This window comes from Chlamydomonas reinhardtii, chromosome 16 (genome assembly GCF_000002595.2).
Source record: "Chlamydomonas reinhardtii strain CC-503 cw92 mt+ chromosome 16, whole genome shotgun sequence".
Classification (NCBI taxonomy): domain Eukaryota; kingdom Viridiplantae; phylum Chlorophyta; class Chlorophyceae; order Chlamydomonadales; family Chlamydomonadaceae; genus Chlamydomonas; species Chlamydomonas reinhardtii.
In genome coordinates this window covers 1,852,962-1,871,852 of record NC_057019.1, presented here as the reverse complement: position 1 = coordinate 1,871,852, position 18,891 = coordinate 1,852,962, and the positions used below count along the sequence as shown (strand labels likewise).

The 18,891-nt window shown below is 66.5% G+C and overlaps 3 protein-coding genes across 3 annotated transcripts; 1 reads left to right on the top strand and 2 right to left on the bottom strand.

The window, feature by feature from the left end:
- Positions 1–44: 44 nt before the first annotated feature.
- On the bottom strand, positions 45–5,846 carry CHLRE_16g655600v5 (uncharacterized protein). Its single transcript, XM_043070889.1, has 10 exons — positions 5,578–5,846; positions 5,271–5,326; positions 4,643–4,999; positions 4,303–4,385; positions 3,965–4,052; positions 3,662–3,742; positions 3,159–3,342; positions 2,831–2,988; positions 2,406–2,471; positions 45–1,719 (listed from the first exon to the last, which is right to left on the bottom strand). Exons 1-10 carry the CDS (start codon positions 5,729–5,731, stop codon positions 1,477–1,479), a joined length of 1,470 nt encoding a protein of 489 aa, XP_042915531.1. The 5' UTR covers positions 5,732–5,846; the 3' UTR covers positions 45–1,476.
- A 216-nt stretch (positions 5,847–6,062) lies between these two features.
- CHLRE_16g655550v5 (uncharacterized protein) lies at positions 6,063–14,156 on the bottom strand. Its single transcript, XM_043070888.1, has 6 exons — positions 13,807–14,156; positions 12,861–13,706; positions 12,407–12,451; positions 12,034–12,099; positions 11,661–11,714; positions 6,063–11,520 (listed from the first exon to the last, which is right to left on the bottom strand). Exons 2-6 carry the CDS (start codon positions 13,689–13,691, stop codon positions 6,535–6,537), a joined length of 5,982 nt encoding a protein of 1,993 aa, XP_042915530.1. The 5' UTR covers positions 13,692–13,706; positions 13,807–14,156; the 3' UTR covers positions 6,063–6,534.
- A 370-nt stretch (positions 14,157–14,526) lies between these two features.
- On the top strand, positions 14,527–18,846 carry CHLRE_16g655515v5 (uncharacterized protein). The gene is made up of 7 exons (XM_043070887.1): positions 14,527–14,748; positions 14,819–14,952; positions 15,079–15,170; positions 15,364–15,457; positions 15,608–15,841; positions 16,253–16,438; positions 16,594–18,846. Exons 1-7 carry the CDS (start codon positions 14,724–14,726, stop codon positions 18,517–18,519), a joined length of 2,691 nt encoding a protein of 896 aa, XP_042915529.1. The 5' UTR covers positions 14,527–14,723; the 3' UTR covers positions 18,520–18,846.
- The last annotated feature ends 45 nt before the right edge of the window (positions 18,847–18,891 follow it).

Below are 18,891 nucleotides of genomic sequence, written 5' to 3'. Positions count from 1 at the left end.
ATGCCTGTATACTGTATAACAATCAGTACGGTCCGTATTGTCTATTAAAACAATCGGTCCAGACGATTGTGATTCGTGCACGAATGTCTTGCGGGCCATGACGCCCTCATGTCCGGCACCTGTCCGACAGGTAACCCTACCCCATGCAACCAATCAACCATTTCTCGCACACAGCAACAAGTCGAACCCCTCCTTGGGCCACCTGGGTACGCATCCCTGCGCATCCTTTCCATCCCTGACACTGCTATCGATTGCCAGGCACTAGCCCGCCCCGACCACCACAGACAGCACGCCACCAAACCAATGTGGACCGGCCGCGAGCACACCATACCTGAATGGATACTGCTCCCACATCGCAAAAAATCCTTGGTGCAGCCTGCCAAACCTGTCTACACGGCTCGTCGGCTCCGCAGGCGGGCACTTACACGTGATGTACGCCATCCGATGCAAGCACTGCGCACCCGTATGAAACACATGTCGCCCCCCGCCCTGCAGCGAGGAGCGTCTTTCCACGCAATGCCCCTCTGCATCCTACTTGAACCTGGCGGCTCTCAGTCTCAATCCTCAAACTCGAAGACCTGACCCAGCTACGCGCAGCTTGTAAGCCCCGTAGCAACGCCCTGCTTCTCCACTGTGCAGCAGGGGACGGGCTGCCGCATGGTGTTCATACACAGTACCGTGCTTGGCAAGCTGCAGTGGGACCAACATCAGAATAAGTCATGTGCAAGCTCCTTTGTTCCTTCATGTAGGCGAGGGACGCAGTCAGGGAAGCACGGCCAGCTGGCGATGACCCCATGCATGGCAAGGGGGCAATGCGCTCTGCACGGAGCAAAGAGCGAGGCCCGTCAGCTGCACGGACGGACCAGGAGCGGCTACCGGCTCACAGTGGTGCTACCAACAGTTCGTGGTGTAGCCGTGCCGCAGTGCATGTCTTCCCGCTCGCGTCCGCTCGTGCTAGTATGCGCTTACGGCACTTCGCCTCTCGACAACGAAACGATACTCGTGTCGTTCAGCTAATCAGCCGTCTCCGCCTCCCGTCCTTCTACCTCCCTTGTAATCTTCCTCGCAGCCATGACTGCTCACGCATGGCACAGTGGCGTTTGTCCACTTAGCGAAAGGCCAAATTCCCGCAAGTAGGATACCGCAACAAATTGCGCTCCTCAAGCTGCCAAACCCTAAAACCCTATCACGTCCTCAAAAGATTGCAAGGAAGTCGCCCGCCCCGACCGACGCTACGTTGCGTACTCCACCAAACTAAAATTAACAAGGCCACTTTGGGACCATGCCGAGCATAACAGGTATCCTGGACACACACACACACACACACACACACACACACACACACTTACACACTTACACACACACACACACACACACATCTTTGCGCAACGTTTTCCTTGTGCTCTTTAACACACACACACATACACACACACACGCCCGGCCCCGAGTCCTCCGACCTCCATCCCATACCGTGCTCTACACGCCCGCCCCGCCCTGCGCTGCCGCCCCGCCACCGCCACCCGGCATCGCCACGCGGCCGCCCGCCATGCGGTCCACCAGCGCCTGCAGTACGACATGGAGGCTGCCGGCGGCGCCTGCCACCGGGCTCAGAGCGCCCGCCACCAGCCCGCCCGCCTGAGACAGCAGGCCGCCGCTGCCGCCGCCGCCGCCAGTGCTTTGTGCAGGCGCCGCCTCGCCGCCACGGATCGCCGCCAGCTCCTGCATGTGCGTGTGTTGTGTGTGTGTGTGTGTGTGTGTGTGTGTGTGTGTGTGTTAAAGAGCACAAGGAAAACGTTGCGCAAAGACAGTGTATGCGATGCAGCAAAACGACGGTTTACGGATGTTACCTGAAGTCACCTCGCATACCTGCTGCGGTCAGCCGCCGGTCTTACCAACCGGAAATCACGCAACCCCGGCTACTCTAACCTCGAGGGGGGATTAGTGTCCACACGCTCTCAAGGGTGCAAACCCATGCATATGCATGTGCATGTGTGTGTATGCGTGTGTGTGTGTGTGTGTGTGTGTGTGTGTGTGTGTGTGTGTGTGAAAAGGCGGTCCGTATTGGTGCCGGGCGCTAGAATTGATGTGGGCGCTGCGGAGGTGCGGCTGCAGGATGGCCCGTGTTCCGCAGCCTGGCCCCTCTCGGGAGTCCAAGAGGGCAAGAGGCTGCAGCGCCGGTAAATCATCAACACAAATGTAGACCCCCCCCCGCCGTACCCGCAAGTCTCTGAGACCCCGCACTTCCCCAGACTGCAGCGCTGTGCTTCGAATGACATGCACACACGTAGGAAGGTTTCTTGCAGTAGCCACCACGCGCCGAGTGCACCCACAATCCACCCACAGCAGCTGCACCCGCCCTCTGCCGCCCGTCCCGGCCCCTGCTGCCGCCGCCGCCGCCGCCGCACCTGGCCCAAGTGCAGCTGGTGCAGCAGTGTGATGGCGAGCACCGCGAACACCACCAGCGCCCGGAGCTGGCGGGGGGGAGGGCAGGAGCACATGTGCGGTGGCGGGTGCGGCGTCAGCTTTATTGGAAACTCGGTAGACGCCGTGGAGGCATGGCGGCTCGCGTGGCTAGCCGCTAGCGTTAAAATAAGCACTGTGGTGTTGTACGCAAGCCCGTGCTGGGCCGCTTACCCTGCCCCAACGCACGCCATGCAGCGCAAGCCAGCAGCGCTCCTGATTTTTCCTCTTTTCTATACTCATAGTACATATGGAACACCCCCTATCGCTCCCATCCCCCAATATCGCTTGCAACTAGCCTGTGCTCCGCTCGTTTTCGTTGGTTTTGGTTTAGTTTGGGCTGGCATGTACAACCCCCCCCAGCCCGCACCTGCTTCCACGCCGGCATGGTGTGCCGCAGCCTCTGCGCCTGGCCGCCGGCCTCGGTGGGGGCGGGCGGCAGCGCCGCACCCGACATGGCCGCGAAGGGCGACACCAGCGGCCCGGAGCGGCCGGCGCCAGAGGCCGGCAGCGACGCACGAGGCAGCCCTGCGCACGGCGGGGCGGCGCGGAGGCGGCGCACGTATGGTCTCAGGATGGAAGCTTACAGAGCGCGCCCTGAACGCTGTTGCAAAGTTCCACGCCCCCGTACAGGCCGCTGCACGCCCCAGTCCCTGCACCTCCCCGGCGCCCCCACCCAGTCCATGCCAACTACCTACCCCGCAGCGCGCCCGCGGGCCCCGGGAGCGGCAGCGGCGCCGGCAGCGGCGCGGCCGCCGCGTCCCTCAGCCCCGCCAGGTGCTGTGCGATGTTGTTCGCGAAGGTGGAGAAGAAGGCGGCGCTCTCGCGGAAGGTGGTCATGTTGATGATGCCGGCCACGATGGGGCGGCGCAGGAAGTGGACCTGCAGGTACAGGCAGCAGCAGTGCAATGCGAGTTATGGGAGCATACCCGAAGGGCGCTGGCGTGTTCGAGGTGGGGAGCTAAGCGGGGGCGTGGGGCAAGGTGTGCGGTGAAAGACACTGGCTCTTGTTGTGCGTAGCTAGAATTGCCTTTTGAGGTAAGGCGTGGTGCAGGACGCAGAAGCGCGCGTTCCAGTGCGGACAGGGCCGCAGCCCGATGGCCCTGGCCCGTGGTCACTGTGCAGGCCATCCGCCTTGCCTAGCAGCGGGCAGTCCCCTTCGCGGCTGGCAGCCCCGCGCCACTCGCTCCTTCCGCCCCACCTTGAGGTTGATGCTAAGGCTGCACGTGCCGGGCGCCTCCCCGGGCGAGATGCGCCAGGCGGTGTTGACCGTGAAGCACTCCTGGCAGCGGGAGGGGGGTTACATTCATGATTGGGACTGGGGTGTTGAGCAGAGTGTCACGGCCATAGCCACCACCACCACTGCCGCATGGAGATTCCACTCCGCAACGAGCCAGGCTGCCCCGTGCACGCAGCCCACAAGTCTCCTTGTCCCCTCCCCTGTCCGCTCCCTCCCCAGTCCCCTCCCAGTCCCCTCCTCAGTCCCCTCCCCTGTCCCTCCCACCTTGTAGGGAATGTCCAGCATGTTCATGGCGGTGGCGAACACCAGCACGCCGCCCCGGTACACACACAGCTGCTGCCGCTGGACGCAACTGCAGCGACCAGGAGGGGGCACACACACACGGTACATCAGGAGGCAAGGTGGGGATCCGACAGGATGCGGGGGGCAGTAGGGTTAGCAGGGTAGCGCGGCTGGCAAACCCGACATCAGGAACAGCGAGAATGGGTCTTTGCTTCGCACCGCAGATAGATGTGTGCAGTAAAGAACACTTGAATGGAATTCGCGGCAAGCTTCATGAAGATGGGGGGGACACGAGGACAGCAGGATACCCGTGAACGCACCGTGTGTCCATGGTTTGCGGCGGCTTCTTGGGCGTCCAGAACGTCAGCACGCGAGTGAAGCCACCCGAGCCAGGCACGCCATACTGCAGCCAGTTGAGCAATGGAGCGCGACGAGTCACAAGTTAAGAGCCCTCGCCCTGAATGCAGATAGCTAATGCGGGCATGTGTCCGGCCGCCATCATGCGTCCTGCCGCAGCGGCTGCAGCCCACTCCGCTACCTCCTCCCTTGCCCTCGCACACACCGCTGCCCCTGGCCTTGCCATCGCCCCGCTGACTCCAGCCCTCTGCTCTGGCCTCCACCACCCCTGCCTCGCACCCACCGTGCCACGGCACTACTCACCACCCACTCAAACGGGTTCTTAGGCCCCAACAGGCTGTGGTCAGGTGCTGGCTCCGCGGCAGGCGCCGGCGCACCCTCCACGCCCGCCGCCGCCGCCGCGCGGCGCCAGCCGCTCGCCACCAGGTCCCATTGCCGCCCGATGTCCCGGTGCTGCTTGATGTACAGCTCCGTACCGCCGGTCGCCCCCGAGATCAGTACGTTGTACAGCTCCTGTGGCGTGCACGGCAGTACGGCATTGGCCACAGCCTTGTAGCCCTCGGGTATGGGGGGCGGCGGGGAGTCCACCACGTTCCACGTATCCTCGCCCGGCTCGGTGTTGACCGGGGCAGCGGAGGCGGAGGCAACACCGCCGCGCGCCTGTGCCGTTGGATGTTTGGGTAGGGGGGAGAGGGGAGGGGGCCGGCGGGTTGGCGTCGGTGATGGTGTGCTGGGATGGGGTGGGTTGCTGGATAGCGGCGGCATGAGTGGGTGCATACGAAGAAGCGAGGGGAGCATGCGCTGTCGAGGAGAAGGGCGCGTCGGCAGCCGTGGGCCTGGCCGTGCGGTCGGTGCGGGTTCCGGCGCCGGCGTGCTGAAGCGAGGCACGCTGTGCTAACCCCTCTCACGCTGGCCACCCTCGCCCTGTCACCTGCTGACCGGGTGCACCCGGCTGTGGACTGCGCTTGCCGCCTCCAAGACGGCGCCCTGCAAGACCGCGTAATGGCAGCATGAGAGCGAGGAGGCGCGAGTAAGCAGAGGAGGAGAGGCGAACCGCCGCAAGCCGAGCTCCGGACAGCTGCCCGGATATCAGGCCATACGCAGCCCGCCGGTGAGGCCCTAGAGATGCACGGGCATGTCATGTGTAGCCTCCCTCCGTTTATCATGTAGACACACACACTCCCTGTCAACGGTTGTGCTGATTTTATGGGTGATGAGTTGACCCGAGTTGCTCTTACCAATAAACTTAAGCGTGGCAACGCCAAGCTTAAAACCAACGTAAGCTAGAGCAGCCCCCTTGACAGTCTCCACGGCTTTCTTTCGGTTGATGTTAATACCCAGCACCTTGACGTGCTCTGCGCCGGGCGCAGGTGCTGGAGCTTCAGAAGCCATTGCAAAGCGGTCAACCACTCAGCACAGCTTGGCACTGAACAAAGTGCAACAATCGATGACACGGCAACGAGGGCGTTGAGCCCTAATGTAGAAACATTATGAGCATATGATCCATATGTACCATTATGGGAACAACAGCTGTTACAAGCCAACCCAAATGCTGCTCGACCGTATCAGCCGAATGGACCGATGCGCATGGCTCGACCAGCGATTCCAGCGCGCAGGCGCAGGATGGCCGCCGGCCGCTATCTGAGCACTGCATGCAAGGCGCAACTGCCTCGACAACATGGCATTAAGGTGCCAGCTGCGGGCATGGCCGATAGCTGCCTCTCGATCCAGGGTTTTACACGCGTGCACTCATGTCGGGTGTGTCATATGGTGGTCCCCAGCTCAACCGCGCCACACGTCAACAACTTCCTTAACACACAACCTTGAAGTTGGGTTGTGGATGGTGCTGCCGCTGCCCATTCCCGCTTCCAGTCCGGTTGCGACCTTCGCTTACAGTCCAGCTTCAGCAATGTCCCCTCCCTCAGTCCCTGCACCTTCATCAAAAGGATCCGTACCATGCCAACCACGCATGCCAACCGTCCAGCAATCCTCATTCACCGGCCTCCTCCACGACCAACGCGTCGAGTACCGTCTTCCGGCCCACTCGCGAACTGTGGACCCCAGCAGTGCGCGCGGCCCAGCGCGGCCCGGCGCGGTCTGCCCTGCGTTATCGAGCGGCCGTGAATGCAATCTCTTACCGCACCGTTGTCCCTGCACAGCACACCCCTTCGCGGTCTAAACGCTGCACTCGCGTGTTACTGCTGCTGCTGCTGCTGCTGCGGTCCTGGCTGCTGTTGCAGCATCAGCTGCAGGTGCTGCATCGCATGCGCCACCGTTGGCTGCAGTGACGGCTCCTGTGGCTGCTGCTGCGGCTGCTGTTGCAGCTGCAGCTGTGATTGCGGCTGCATCAATGACTGCTGCTGCTGCTGCTGCTGTTGCTGCAGCATCCAGGCGAGGTGGAACTGCTGCGGCAGGGGCAGGGCCAGCGGTGAGGGCTGCACTTGCTGGGCCCCGAGACCCGGGCCCTGCGCCACCTGTTGCTGCATCTGCTGCGGTGACAGATTCTGTCGCTGCTGTTGCAGAAGCCGCTCCCCGACCGCCGCCCCGTCCTGTTCGCCCTCTGCCTGCTGCTGTCGCCGCACGCCAACACCACCTTCCTCTGCGCCAGCGCCTGCCTGGAGCTGTTGCTGCTGTTGCTGGGGCGCCTGCAGCCGCTTCGCCGGCGGTCCCGCCGCTCTGCCACCCTCCTGCGCCGCGGGAGCACCAGTGGCAGCAGCGGCGCCCGCGCCAATGCGCCGCGCCTCCACCGCGCGCTCCGCATGATTTTTGTACTTGCAGGTCTCGCCGCTCTCGGCGCATCGAGCGCTGCAACACGACATGCACAGACACCAGCTGCAGCTGCGCGCCGCGTTGGAACTGCCACAGCCGCCCGTGCAGCGAGCGCGCTTGTTACCGCCGCTGCCGTAGCTGTGGCCGTAGCCACCGTGACTGCTGGCACTTGCCTTGGCCGGCGTTACCTCGGGTGCGCCAGCAGAGTTGGAAAGCAGGCCGCCAACAGAGGAGGCGGCGCCGGATGCGGCTGGCAGGTCTCTGCTGGTAAAGCCTCCGCCTCCGCCTCTGCCTCCTCCCGCCGCCTCAGAGCCTAGCGCGGCCGTTGCTGTCATGTCAGCGGCTGCATCCAGCGGCAGCTGCGCTGAAGCTCCTGCAGCAGCAGGAACAGCCTTGCCACCTTTGGTCCCAGCGGCCGGCTTGCCTCCTTGCACACCCTTCCCAGCCGGTGCCTTCTTGCCCTTTCCACTGCTGTGACCGCCGGCGCCGCTAGCCCCCGCCTTGCCTACCCCGGCGGCGCGGCTGCGAACGCTGGCTCCCCCGGCGCCGCTGACGCTCGCTCGATGCGTGCTACTCAGCGACAGACGCCCCGCCACAGCGCCCCGGCCGCCAGCGGCGTAGTCACTGTCATTCGGATCGTAGTCACTCATCACGTAATCATCATCGCTGTCGTATATCTCGTCATTGTACCGCCGCCGCTTAATGCGCCGCCGGGGGCGGCCGCGCTCACCGCCGCCGGCATCGCCGCCGCCGGCCAGCCGCTGCGCGGCCGCCGCCACCGCCACAGCCGGTGGCAGTCCTTGCTGATGCGGCAGTTGCAGCTGTGCCTGCTGCATCCCCAGCTGGTGCTGTTGCTGCAGGCAATGCTGCTGCTGGAGGAACAGTAGCGGGTAGCCAAACCCTGGCGGCGCGGCGCCAGGGCCCTGCTGAGGAACCATGCCGCCTCCGCCGCCGCCGCCGCCACCGCCTGCAGCCACAGTAGCGCCACTTGGCAGGCCGCCTCCGCCGCCGCCGCAGAAGCCGCCGCCGCCGCCGCCCATGCCCACAGCGCCAATGCCACCATCCGGCACTCCAGCACCAGCAGCAGCCATCATTGCAGATGCCGGCAGCGGCAGAGGTGGGCCACCGCCGCCGTACAGGAGAGAGCCTCCGCCGCTGGCACTGCTGACGCCGGCCCAAGCAGCAGTGCCACTCGCCGGCACGCCGCATGGCACGAACCCCGCGGGCTGTTGCTGCTGCTGCTGCTGGCCAGCCAGCGGCACATTGGCTGCGCCGCTGCTGCCGCCGTAGGCTAGCAGCTGTTGCTGTTGCTGTTGTTGCTCCTGGGCTGACGCCTGTCGCGGCAGCAACATGGCTGGCAATCGCTGCCCCTGCTGCGGGTCCCGCTGCTGTGGAGGAAGGTGTGCCTGCAGCAACTGCTGCGGCAGCAAGGGTGACGGCTGCAGCATCTGCGGCTGCGGCGGTGGCTGTTGGAGACCCAGGGCTCCCTCAGCGCCCGTCACTGCAGCGGCCGCCTGTGGCGGTGGCGGTGTGCCCGCAGAAGACACATGATTGCCCCGGGGCACGATCAGCGGCAGCACGCCCGCCGCTGCCGTACCCGCCGCACCAACAGGCAGCGGCGGCTGAGTCTGGCCCTGCTGTACCTGCTGCGCTCGCTGCAGTAGCAGCTCGTGCGCTCCTGCGCCGGCGGCATCCGCACCCGAGCCAACCACGCCGCCGCTTACGCCGCCGCTAACCGAGCCCGCACCCGCCGTGCCGGCCGCCGCCGTCTCAGCAGCAAGTTGCTGCGGCCCTGACACCTGCGCCTGCGCCTGCGCTTGCGCCTGCATCGCCTGGGCCGTCATCTGCACCTGCACCTGCATCTGCGCCTGTAGCAGCTGCTGCATCTCAAACAGCAGCCCACGCTGCTGCGCCTTCACCTGCTCCACCACCACCTCCGACCGCTCCATCTGCTCCCGCCACGGCGCGCAGCTGCTCGCCAGCTGCTGCCCCAGCTGCCGCCCATACCTCGCCCTGACCTCCTCCTGCTGCTCGCCCCCCGCACCGCCGCCGTGTGTGGACACTAGTTGCTGAAGCACCTGCGCCGCGTGCTGCTGCTCCCGACGGAGCCTCTCCTCCAGATCGGCACGTGTGCGCTGGCACTGCTCCTGCGCAGCCTGCAGGCCCATGAACGCCTGTCGCTTGGACTCCATCAGCTGCTGTAGCCGCCCTAGCTGCAGCGATAGCTGCGCCGCCGCCAGCGATGGCACTGGCGGCACCGCCGCAGCAGCAGGGGCGGCAATAGCAGGAAGAGGGGCAGCGGGTGCTGGCAGGGTGGAAGCGGCGGCGGGCGGCTGTAGCTGTAGCTGCTCAGGGTGATGGTGCTGTGGGGCGGGCGCTGCTGCCATGCCTGCGCCAGAGCTCAGGGCTTCTGTCGTGCCCTGCTGCAGCGCCTGCTGGGCTGTCGCCGTCCCCACCCGCTGCTGCTGCTGTCCGCCAGAAGGCGGGGAGGCAGTAGCTGGCGGCGACCTCTCCTTTTGAGCTGCAGCAGGGGCTTGAAACCCACTGGTGGCGGCGCCGGCGCCGGCAGCGCCCACTGGTGCTGTGGCGGCGGCGGCGGCGGCTGGCGCCACGCCGGCCGCCAGAACTCCCCGCTCGGGCGCCTGCTGCTGCTGCATCAGTTCCAGGCGGCTGCCGGGCGATGACGGGCGGTGCAGGTAGTGGAGCAGTACTCCACCACCACCGTCACTGCCCCTTGACGCCGCTGCTCCCCCGCTGACCTCGCTTCCGCGCCCGACGCCAGCTGTGATGAACACCGGCACCAGCTGAGGCGTCACCAACGGGGCCTCCTGCCCGCCACCCATGCCGGCGGCCTCTGCAGTGTGCCCTGCCGTGGCTGTAGCAGTGGTGCCCGGAGCGGCAGTAGCAGCAGTAGCAGGCGGCCCGGCGGCCACCGAGTGGCCAGCCCAGGGCAGCTGCAGCGCGGCCCGGCTGTCAACGGGGCTGGACGGAGCCTTGGCGTCCCCTGCGGCTACTGCCGCCCGCAGTGGTGACCCATAGCCACCATCTCCTCCATCTCCTCCACCCCCTTCGCCTCTTCCGTCTCCTGCACCTCCTTCGACTCCTCCGTCTCCTGCACCTGCCTGGGCTTCACCCGCGGGCGCATCGGCAGCCGCACCGGTCCGCTCGGACAGCGGCAGTACTGCTTGTGAGGGCGGCTGCTGTTCTTCACCACCACCAGGACCCACCCCGCCGGCGCCAACGGCGCTGGCAGGCGGCGCGGCCGCGGCGACCGCTGGGGCGGCTGCGGCGGCAGCAGTGGTGGCGGCGGCGGACTCAACGCCGCCGCCACCTCGCTCCTCGTTTCCCGGGCCGCCGTTGAGCCGCACCGAGCCGCCATTGCCGCCGCCGCCGCCAGCTGCCGCCCCGCCGTCCGCCGTGTTGCCACTGCCGTGCGAGGAGGCGGCGCAGCGGCCGGCGGTCAGGGGCAGGTGCGGCGGCCGTGGGCTGCTGCTGACCTCCTCCTCCTCCTTCAGCACCACCCGCCGGCCCTGCTGCTCCTCCTCCTCCTGTTGCTGCTGCTGGTCCAGCAACGCACCCCGCTTGCGGCCGCGCCCGCCGCTGACCTCGCTCGCGCGGGACGGGGCAGCGCGCGGCTGCGGCGACTGCTGTTGTGGGGTTGCAGCGGCTTGGCGCTTGTTATGGCGGTTGTGGACGTGGCGGTGGGGGGCATGGTGTGTGCGGGTCTGTTCATGCTCCTGCCCGCCGCCCCGCTGGGCCCCCTTGTCCTTCACAGCGACGCCGTCATTGGAAGTGCCCTGCTGGGCCTGAGCCGCTGGCGGTTGCTGCTGCTTCTGCTGCTGCTGCAGGTGCGCCGGCGGCTCGCGTGGTGCGGTGCCTCCGGCAGCGTCGCTGGAGAGAACGGTGGGCATTCCAGCGGCTGCATCCCCCTGCAGTTGACGATTCTGCGGCGCCGGCCCCTCCCCCTCCTCCCTACCTTGCGCCTGCGGCTGCTGCTGCGCTGGCGGTTGCTGCGGCTCTGCTCGCTGCTGTTGCTCCGGCTGCTGCTCCTCCAGTGGCGATGTGCCGCGAGGGGTCCCGCGACTGTCCACCTGGTGGTGCTGCTGCTGGTAGGGCGTGTCATTGAGGTGGGCGTAGGCGGCAGGTGACACGGCCAGCAGTGGCTGCGGCTGTAGCAGCAACTGCTGCTGCGGCTCCGGCTGCTGCGGCTCCAGCCCGGGCGCCGGCTGCGACACCGGCTGCGGCTGTAGCACTGCATGTGGCGGCTGCGGCTGTAGCACTGCATGTGGCTGCTGCGGCGGCTGCGGCTGCGGCGGCGGTGGCGGTTGCAGAGGCGCGGCCGGTGGCGGCGGCACGGGCTGCAGTGCGCGGAGCATGGTCTGCAGGGTCACCAGCTCGCCCGCCCGGATGTCCTGCGCATGCACATGAAGGAAAGCATTCAATCATTTGCCCAATGGGACGACAAGAGTTGTTGGGCACGGGTTACCATTCGTACCGCCCCCATTCCAAACCAGACCAAGCAGTACATTCACACCGTGCCGCCCGCCCGCACCTGGCCGTTCTGCTGCACGACGGTCGGCACACAGCCATGGAACCACAGCATCACCTGCATGTGTGAGCGCGTAGCGAGCAGCAGTGCAGGCGGGGGCGACCCACATGGAGCCATACGGATGCCTTGGTGATGGTGGAGGTGGCGGCCGAGGTGGAGCAAGATGGAGATGGAGGTGGTGGTGAAGGAGCCAGCTAGCACGCAGCCGGTGGGCCGATATCTGCTTGCACTGCGCGGTGCCATCTAGGGAGCACGACAGCTAGCCATGCAGATACCGGCCCACCGGCTCGGGTGCCATCTAGGGAATGCGCCCTGCCTACACATGCCATAGCTGCTACGCCATGCGCTCAACCCATCCAGCCACCCATTCCCCCACCTTGTGATCCATGGAGACGTCCACGACCAGCCCCAGCTGCTGTGTGGAGCTGAAGCGCGCGCGGCTCTGAGGCAGAGGCAGGGGCCGAAGGGGTCGCATGGGGCAGCGACAGCGTCAGCAGTGGGGCAGGCAGCAACGGTGGATTGCCAGCGGCAGGGGGCCTGACGGCCCAGCCCCCCCAGCTGTTTAGTGTGGGCCAGTATTTGCACCCCCCACCCTCACCACACACACGCAGGTCCAGTATGGCACATGTGACGACGCTGCGATCTCTGCACCCGCCCATACCCGCCCCGTACAGGCAGGCTGCAGCAGGCTCCCACACCGCCGCCACATGCACGCCCCCAGTCCCCACGCCCCTCACCCCCCGACCCACCGCGCCGTCCGCCACCACCAGCTCCGGCATCCAGGCCAGTGCCACCTGTGCGTCGTGCCACGTGACCGGCGCAGGCATATAAGAAAGAGTCGGTGAGGAGTTTGGAAACCACCGGACACAGCGCCGGCTTGCAGGCCCCATCCCCAAATTGCCTCATTCTGCTGCTACTGCTACTGCCGCATGGCTCATGCTACTGCTACTGCCACAGCCTGTTGTGACATGCCGACGTCAGGTTGCGGAGTGAGGAGCCCGAGGACCACCACCCCGCAGCCTCCATCCCCATAATGTCTCGCTCCCGTACTGTTGTGCGGCCTTTGTTAACACCGTACCCTTGTGCCCACCGACCGACTCCTTTGCAAACTCGCCATTCGCCCAGACGCCTGCTTACCGCTTTCCACTTACCACTGCACAGACACCCACCGCCCATCCCGTCAGCTTACTACCCCGCACCTACCTCCAGCGGCCAGCCCGCCTCAGCCGACAGCTGCTGAGCCACTGCATGCAGCCGCGCCTGACGCGCCGCCTCTTGCGCCTGGGACGTCTGCAGCTGTGCCGCGGCCGCCGCGTCGCCAGCAGCACCCTCAGCAGCACCCGCAGCAGCACCCTCAGCAGCAGCCCTGTCGGCGGCGATGGTGGCCGCTCCTGCATCACCATCACCGCCATCACTGCTGTCAGCAGCAGCGGCGGTGTCGGCGGCGGAGTGCGCGGCCGCGGCGCTCAGCCGGTGGCGCAGGAGCTGCAGGCTGGACACCCACTGCACGGGTGGCGGCGCGGGCAGGACCTGCAACAGTGCGTCAGCCAGAGTAGAGGAGGCGGCGGCGGCTGTGGCGGCGGCCGATGCCGGGGCCCCTGCTGCCGCTGCCTCCGGGGCCGCTGTCACTTCTGGACCCGCCGGCTCCGCCGCCTGCTTCGGCCCTGCCGGCTTCGGCCCTGCCGTTTCTGCTGGCTGCGGTTGTGCTGCTGGCGTCCTGCTACCGCCGGCGTGTGCGGCCTGGACGACGTCTAGATGAGTCGCCGTTCTGTCATCAGTAGTCGCCGCTGGGGCTGGTGCTGTGCCACCACCGGCGACCTGCTGCTGAGTAGGGGCGCCAACAGCGGTGTCAAGCTCCAGGCTGCCGTCGGCGGCGCCGCTGCCAGCTCCTTGGCTGTCCGCGGCACCAGTAGCTGCGCCGCGGCCGCGTTGGTCTGCCGCCGCCGCGCCAAGGCTGGGCGCGGAGGGCTGCGGCGCCGGCGCTGTGGTGGCGTCAGTTGCCGCTGCGGCATTGTCCGGTCCCTCGCCACCCATAGCTAGCGCGAACCTCTGTAATTGTGCGCAAGCAAAGTCATTCAGACCTCCACATGGGCAGATCAGGCCTACACCATACAAACGGAAGGCACAGACTGAGGAACCCCCAGCTCACCTCCTCGGTGACTGTGACTCTGCGGCTTGCACTGCCCTGCTGGGCTGGTCCTGACGGCAGCGTGGGCCGGCCCAATGGCACCGCCGGTGTCAGGCGTCGCCGATGCTATGATATTACTACTGCTGTTGCGCGCTCCCGTGGGTTATGCGACCCGCGCGCCAACTGACGGCCCAGCGCGGTAACAGCGCAATACAGTAGGATAGAAGCCGCCCAGGCTGCGGCGAGGACCGCGTGCGGCCCGTGCGCGGAGCCGGAGTAGGACCTCCAGTCGGGCCGCGGGGGTATGACGTGGGCGAAGGCGGGAATGTGTATCGCGTTCTTTTACGAGTGGCCGATTTTGCATCGTCAAGTGCTCTAGTACCTTGTCCAGTTGTGTGCGATAGATAATTGGAGCTGCCGAGGGGCAAGGTGGCGGACGCGGCCAGCGCATCGTCCGCGAGCGCACGCACACGCGGGTCCTTGGTCGCCCTCGGGCCTCACCCCCCGAAACCATCACCACTGCTTAGACCAGCGCTGCATGATGTATGTCAACAGAGACAGGAAGGGGGTGGGCATGGCGGGTTGGGATGCGCAGGAGCTCCGGGGATAAGGCTCCGGGCGGGCTTGCCTGCGACCCGCCGGCACGCACGCGGCGGGCAATCGCGGGTCACCAACTTGTCAACAAGCGAAGTAAGCGCACCAACCTTATATGCCAAACATTATAGCCCATTATAACAGTCACCCACGTTCAATCGTGCGAGCCAGCGCCAAAACGGTTGCTGTCCAGTCGCATGCTCCATGACCCACTAACAAGTTGTGCTCTTTAGTCACGCGGCTTGCGCCAATATGCTTAGCAGCTAGTATAGAGACCATTGCATAAGGTCGCTGCAGCATCGGCGGGCGGGAGGCGAAAGGTGCTCAAACTTGGTGCCATCGATATGGCGTGTTGCGGTCCGCCGCAGAGTGAGTAGGCCAGGGCGGCCAATACATTATATTTCTGCGTGTGGTGGCTGAAGCAAACCATTCTGCGCAGGCCAGCGCGACTACGATGACTGGCGCTACCCGCGCCAGCTCGAGTGGAAGCGGCTAATCACTGGCGAAGATGTTTCTCTCATCCTGGAGCCGGTGTCGATGTCGTTCGAGGCGACGCTACTGCCCTCGACAACAGTGAGGAGGGTTTGGCTCGCAACCCCCACTTTCCCCGTGACTGCTCACGCCTGTCCAGTGTGCGCGGCCTTGCCAGCTGAGTCCCTGCCCCTGTCCCTGCACGTCGGTCTCGCACTTGGCTTGCAGGTCGAGGTTCCTAACCCCAACCACACGCGCTCGGCGCAGCAGTGGTTCAGGAGCCTGCCAGACGACACAGCCCGGGCCATCATGCAGACGCGGTGCGTGCGCGCGCGAGTGGCTGGCCAGGGCTGACGGATTGGCAAGCATCACGAACACCACCACCACATCCAACCACATCCACATCCACACATTTCAACCCAACTTCTCGCGCATGCAATGACTGGCGCCAAGCTCACCTCACTAGTGTTGCTGACACGTTTTGCTGGTGCCCTCACACACACGTCGTCGCAGGCGGAGCATGATGCGCGAGCAGTCCATCAGTGACGCGGTGATGGACATGACGCCCAAGCCGCCCTGCAGGGAGCCGCGACCCACGGCGGATCAGGTGGGAAGCAGAGGGAGGGGGCGCCAGCAGCAGCGTGTGGCTGTGTGGCTGTGTATGCGAAGGTACCATCCGCCTGTTGCCCCACTGCGGCCCCACGCTCTCACCTCATCACACGCTCCGGCCCCACACTCGCTCTCACCCTCTCGCCAGGTGTTGGACCACCTCGAGGCGATGCAGAACTACTACACAGCCATGACCGGCAAGAGGCCGCCGGGCGCGCCGCCGGCAGGACAGCAGCGGCCCGGCACCGCCGGGCCGCGCCGCCGCCCGGGCGCCTACCCGGGCGGCGTGGGCATGCAGCAGCAGCGGCCGGGCACGGCGCCGCCTCAGGGCAGCGGCACGCGCGCGGTGCACCAGCTGGGTGTGAAGCTGGGTGTGTCGCAGGTGTGTGCGGCGGAGGGAGGAGGGGGCAGGCGTTGGGAGGGGGAGGGAGTCGGAGTGAACGGGGAGGCGGGGCGCATGGCGCGGGGATTGCGTGTACCAGGCCTGGTGCAATCGTGGAATATGGGAAGGCCGCGTGAGACCTTCGAAAGGAGCCGCGGGTATTTTGGGGTGCGTTCGTGGGCGCATGTGGCCGCGCGAACAGGGTCCCCACACCCCGCGAGAAGCACTTTACATGGAAAAGGGGAGGCTGGAACACGCACCAACAAGCACAAGCGTAAGCGCCCAGTTGCAGCAGCCTGCAAGCCTCTGCACGCATCTCACGTTCCGGGGCTTCGCTCCTTCTTCACCAGCTCACGTGTACGCTCACACGCTTGCCCCCCCGCTCCCGCTCCACGCACCTGCGCACCGCAGCCCGCCACGCAGCCGCTGGTGGACCCGCGGCTGCACACGCACTCCAACGGCCTGCCGCCGCCCGTCATGCTGCTCATCGCGCAGCAGCAACAGCAGCAGCAGGCGGGCGGCCTGCCGGGCGCGTTCGGCAGCCCTGTGTCAATGGCGGGGCAGCAGACGCAGACGCAGCCACAGAGCCGCTTCGCGGTAGGCCCAGTGCCCGTACTTACGTTCGTGGCGTGCTCGTGCGCGTTGCGCTGTGTGCTATCCTTGCGTGTGCACACGACATCATCCTACTTTCCGCAGTCTGCTCTCCTCTGTTTGCCTACTGCTGCCCCCATACGTGATTTCTGTGGCTGCAGTCGCTTGTGAGATCCATAAGCCCCTTCAAGCGCGGCCAGCAGCCGCAGCCGCAGCCGGGCCAGGCCGCGGCGGCGGCCGGTCCCGCAGTGGACCCCAACGCGCCGTGGTACAAGCGCGTGTTCCGCCGCGGCGGCACGCCCGGCGACGGCTCTGACCCGGCTGCAGTTGCCGCGGCCGCGGCGGCCGCAGCGGCTGGCCAAGTGGACCCTGCCGCGGCTGCGGCCGCCGGCGGCCTCGCCACCGGGCCGCTGCCGCTACAGCCACTGGGGCCGGCGCAGCAGCTGCAGCAGCTGCAGCAGCCGGGGGTGATGCCCCTGGACCAACAGGCGCAGGTGATGGCGCAGATGCAGGCGCAGATGGCGGGACTGCAGCTGCAGCAGCAGCAGGCGGCGCAGCAGGCGGCGGCGGCGCGGGCGGCGGCCGCCATGCTGCAGCCGCCGCCTCCGTTCCAGCAGCAGCAACAGCAGCTCACGTACCAGCAGCAGCTGCAGCAGCAGCAGCAGACACAGGCGCAACAGGTGCAGGCGCAGCAGCAGGCGGCGCAGCAGCTGCAGAATGCGGCGCAGCAGCAGCAGGCCTACCTACAGCAGCAGCAAGCACAGCTCGCGCTGCAGCAACAGCAGCAGGCCACGGCGCAAGCCCAGGCGCAGGCAGCCTCCGCTCAGAACTACCAGCTGCAGCAGCAACAACAGCAACAACAGCAGCAGGCGCAAGCACAGGCGTACCAGCTGCAGCAACAACAGCAAGCGCAAGCACAAGCTTACCAGCAGCAGCAGCAAGCACAAGCGCTGGCCTACCAGCAGCAGCAACAACAACAGCAAGCGCAAGCACAAGCTTACCAGCAGCAGCTGCAGCTGCAGCAGCAGCAGCAGCAGCAGCAGCAGCAGCAGCAGCAAGCACAAGCGCTGGCCTACCAGCAGCAGCAACAACAGCAAGCGCAGCTAGCGCTGCAGCAGCAGCAGTCGGTGGCGGCGTCCGCCGCCGCCATCGCCGCCGGCCAGCTGCAGCCGCCGCTCATGCCGCCTCTCCCACCGCCAGGGCAGCCGCAGCTGCAGCTGCTGGGCGGGCCGCCGCCCTCCACTCTGGGGCTGGCCCCGCCGCTGGCACCACCCCTGGCGCCGGCACCCCTGGCGCGGCCCTATCCTAGCGACTTGGGCTATGGCCTGGACCAAGAGATTGAGACTGTCAGCGCAGCGCTGCCGCCACCGGGGCTGCCGCCGGCGCCGCCAGGCGCACGCCGCACCGCGGCGCTCGTCAACGGCGCCGCTGGCGGTTTCGGCCTTGAAGCCGACGTTGCGGAGGCGGTGGCGGCGCCGCCGCTGCCGCTGCCGCTGGCCCCGCCGCCGCTGGGCCGGCCGCCGCCGCGCGGCGGCGGCATCATCCCGGGTCCTTCGCCTCTGTCGTACGGCGGCGGTCTGGATGACTTGCCTGAGGAGGCCTTGGACGCCACCGCCACGGCGGCGGAGCAGCGACTGGGGCTGGCGCCGCCGCCGCCGCTGGCGCTGCAGCGGCCGCCGCCGCCGCCGCAGCTTGACATTGGTGCGGACCCTTTCGGCTCGGCAGGGCCCGCGCCACGGCGCATCCAGCGCGCGCCGGAGGCCGGAGGGCTGGGCGGGGTGGCGGAGGACGTGGAGGAGGAGTTCGGCTTGGGTGCGGACATTGGGGCATCCCAGTTGGGTGGAGGGGCGTTGGGCGGCCGCCCTCCAGGCTTGCCGCCAGCGCGCGCGCTGGCAAGCGCGGCAGCTGCGCCTGGTATTGATTCTTTCAGCTTTGGCGGCCGCAGCGACTCGGTGGGGAGCATTGCTACGCCGGCCAAGCTGCAGCAGGCGGGCGGGTTGCCGACGCCCTCAAAGCTTCCGGCGTCGCGGTTTGGTGCAGCTGGCGCCAGTGGCGGCAATGGGGGTTTGTTTGCGGACGAGTTTTAGTGCTGGTTGGTGGCTGGATTTACGAGTGGCTGTGTGTGCGCCGGTTGGCAACTGTTGCAGCAGCCGGACGGCTTGCTGGGGCTGGCGAAGGGGCCACGTTCTGGCAGGCTTCCAGTGCCGTTACGTTGCGGCGGTTAGGGAAGGCGTGCGGAACCTCCATAAACCCTGCAGCTTAGGCATCCTCTGCATATGTCCTAGCCACAGGCATGAGCTAGGCGCGACGTGTGTCCTCTTCTCACCAAAACAAGTTTTGTATCTGCCGCTTTGCGATGAGGGCTCGAGCGGTCGCAGTCTCATTTGAACTGCTTTTTGTAAGGAACGCATTCACCGGTATTGAAGGCATTCACTGGCATTCTCGCATGGTACGGCTCG

What these genes read in the sequence shown, in the direction of transcription:
- CHLRE_16g655550v5 (XM_043070888.1), bottom strand. Translation starts at nt 13,691, where the DNA reads ATGGGTGGCGAGGGACCGGACAATGCCGCAGCGGCAACTGACGCCACC. An exon ending in ACGTCTCCATGGATCACAAG is followed by an intron (nt 11,715 to 12,033) that starts GTGGGGGAATGG and finishes TCACACATGCAG; the next exon opens with GTGATGCTGTGGTTCCATGG. An exon ending in TCGTGCAGCAGAACGGCCAG is followed by an intron (nt 11,521 to 11,660) that starts GTGCGGGCGGGC and finishes GTGCATGCGCAG; the next exon opens with GACATCCGGGCGGGCGAGCT.
- CHLRE_16g655515v5 (XM_043070887.1), top strand. Translation starts at nt 14,724, where the DNA reads ATGGCGTGTTGCGGTCCGCCGCAGA. An exon ending in CGCTACTGCCCTCGACAACA is followed by an intron (nt 14,953 to 15,078) that starts GTGAGGAGGGTT and finishes CTTGGCTTGCAG; the next exon opens with GTCGAGGTTCCTAACCCCAA. An exon ending in TGAAGCTGGGTGTGTCGCAG is followed by an intron (nt 15,842 to 16,252) that starts GTGTGTGCGGCG and finishes TGCGCACCGCAG; the next exon opens with CCCGCCACGCAGCCGCTGGT.
- CHLRE_16g655600v5 (XM_043070889.1), bottom strand. Translation starts at nt 5,731, where the DNA reads ATGGCTTCTGAAGCTCCAGCACCTGCGCCCGGCGCAGAGCACGTCAAG. An exon ending in CGGGTGCACCCGGTCAGCAG is followed by an intron (nt 5,000 to 5,270) that starts GTGACAGGGCGA and finishes CCAACGGCACAG; the next exon opens with GCGCGCGGCGGTGTTGCCTC. An exon ending in GCCTTAGCATCAACCTCAAG is followed by an intron (nt 3,343 to 3,661) that starts GTGGGGCGGAAG and finishes CTGTACCTGCAG; the next exon opens with GTCCACTTCCTGCGCCGCCC.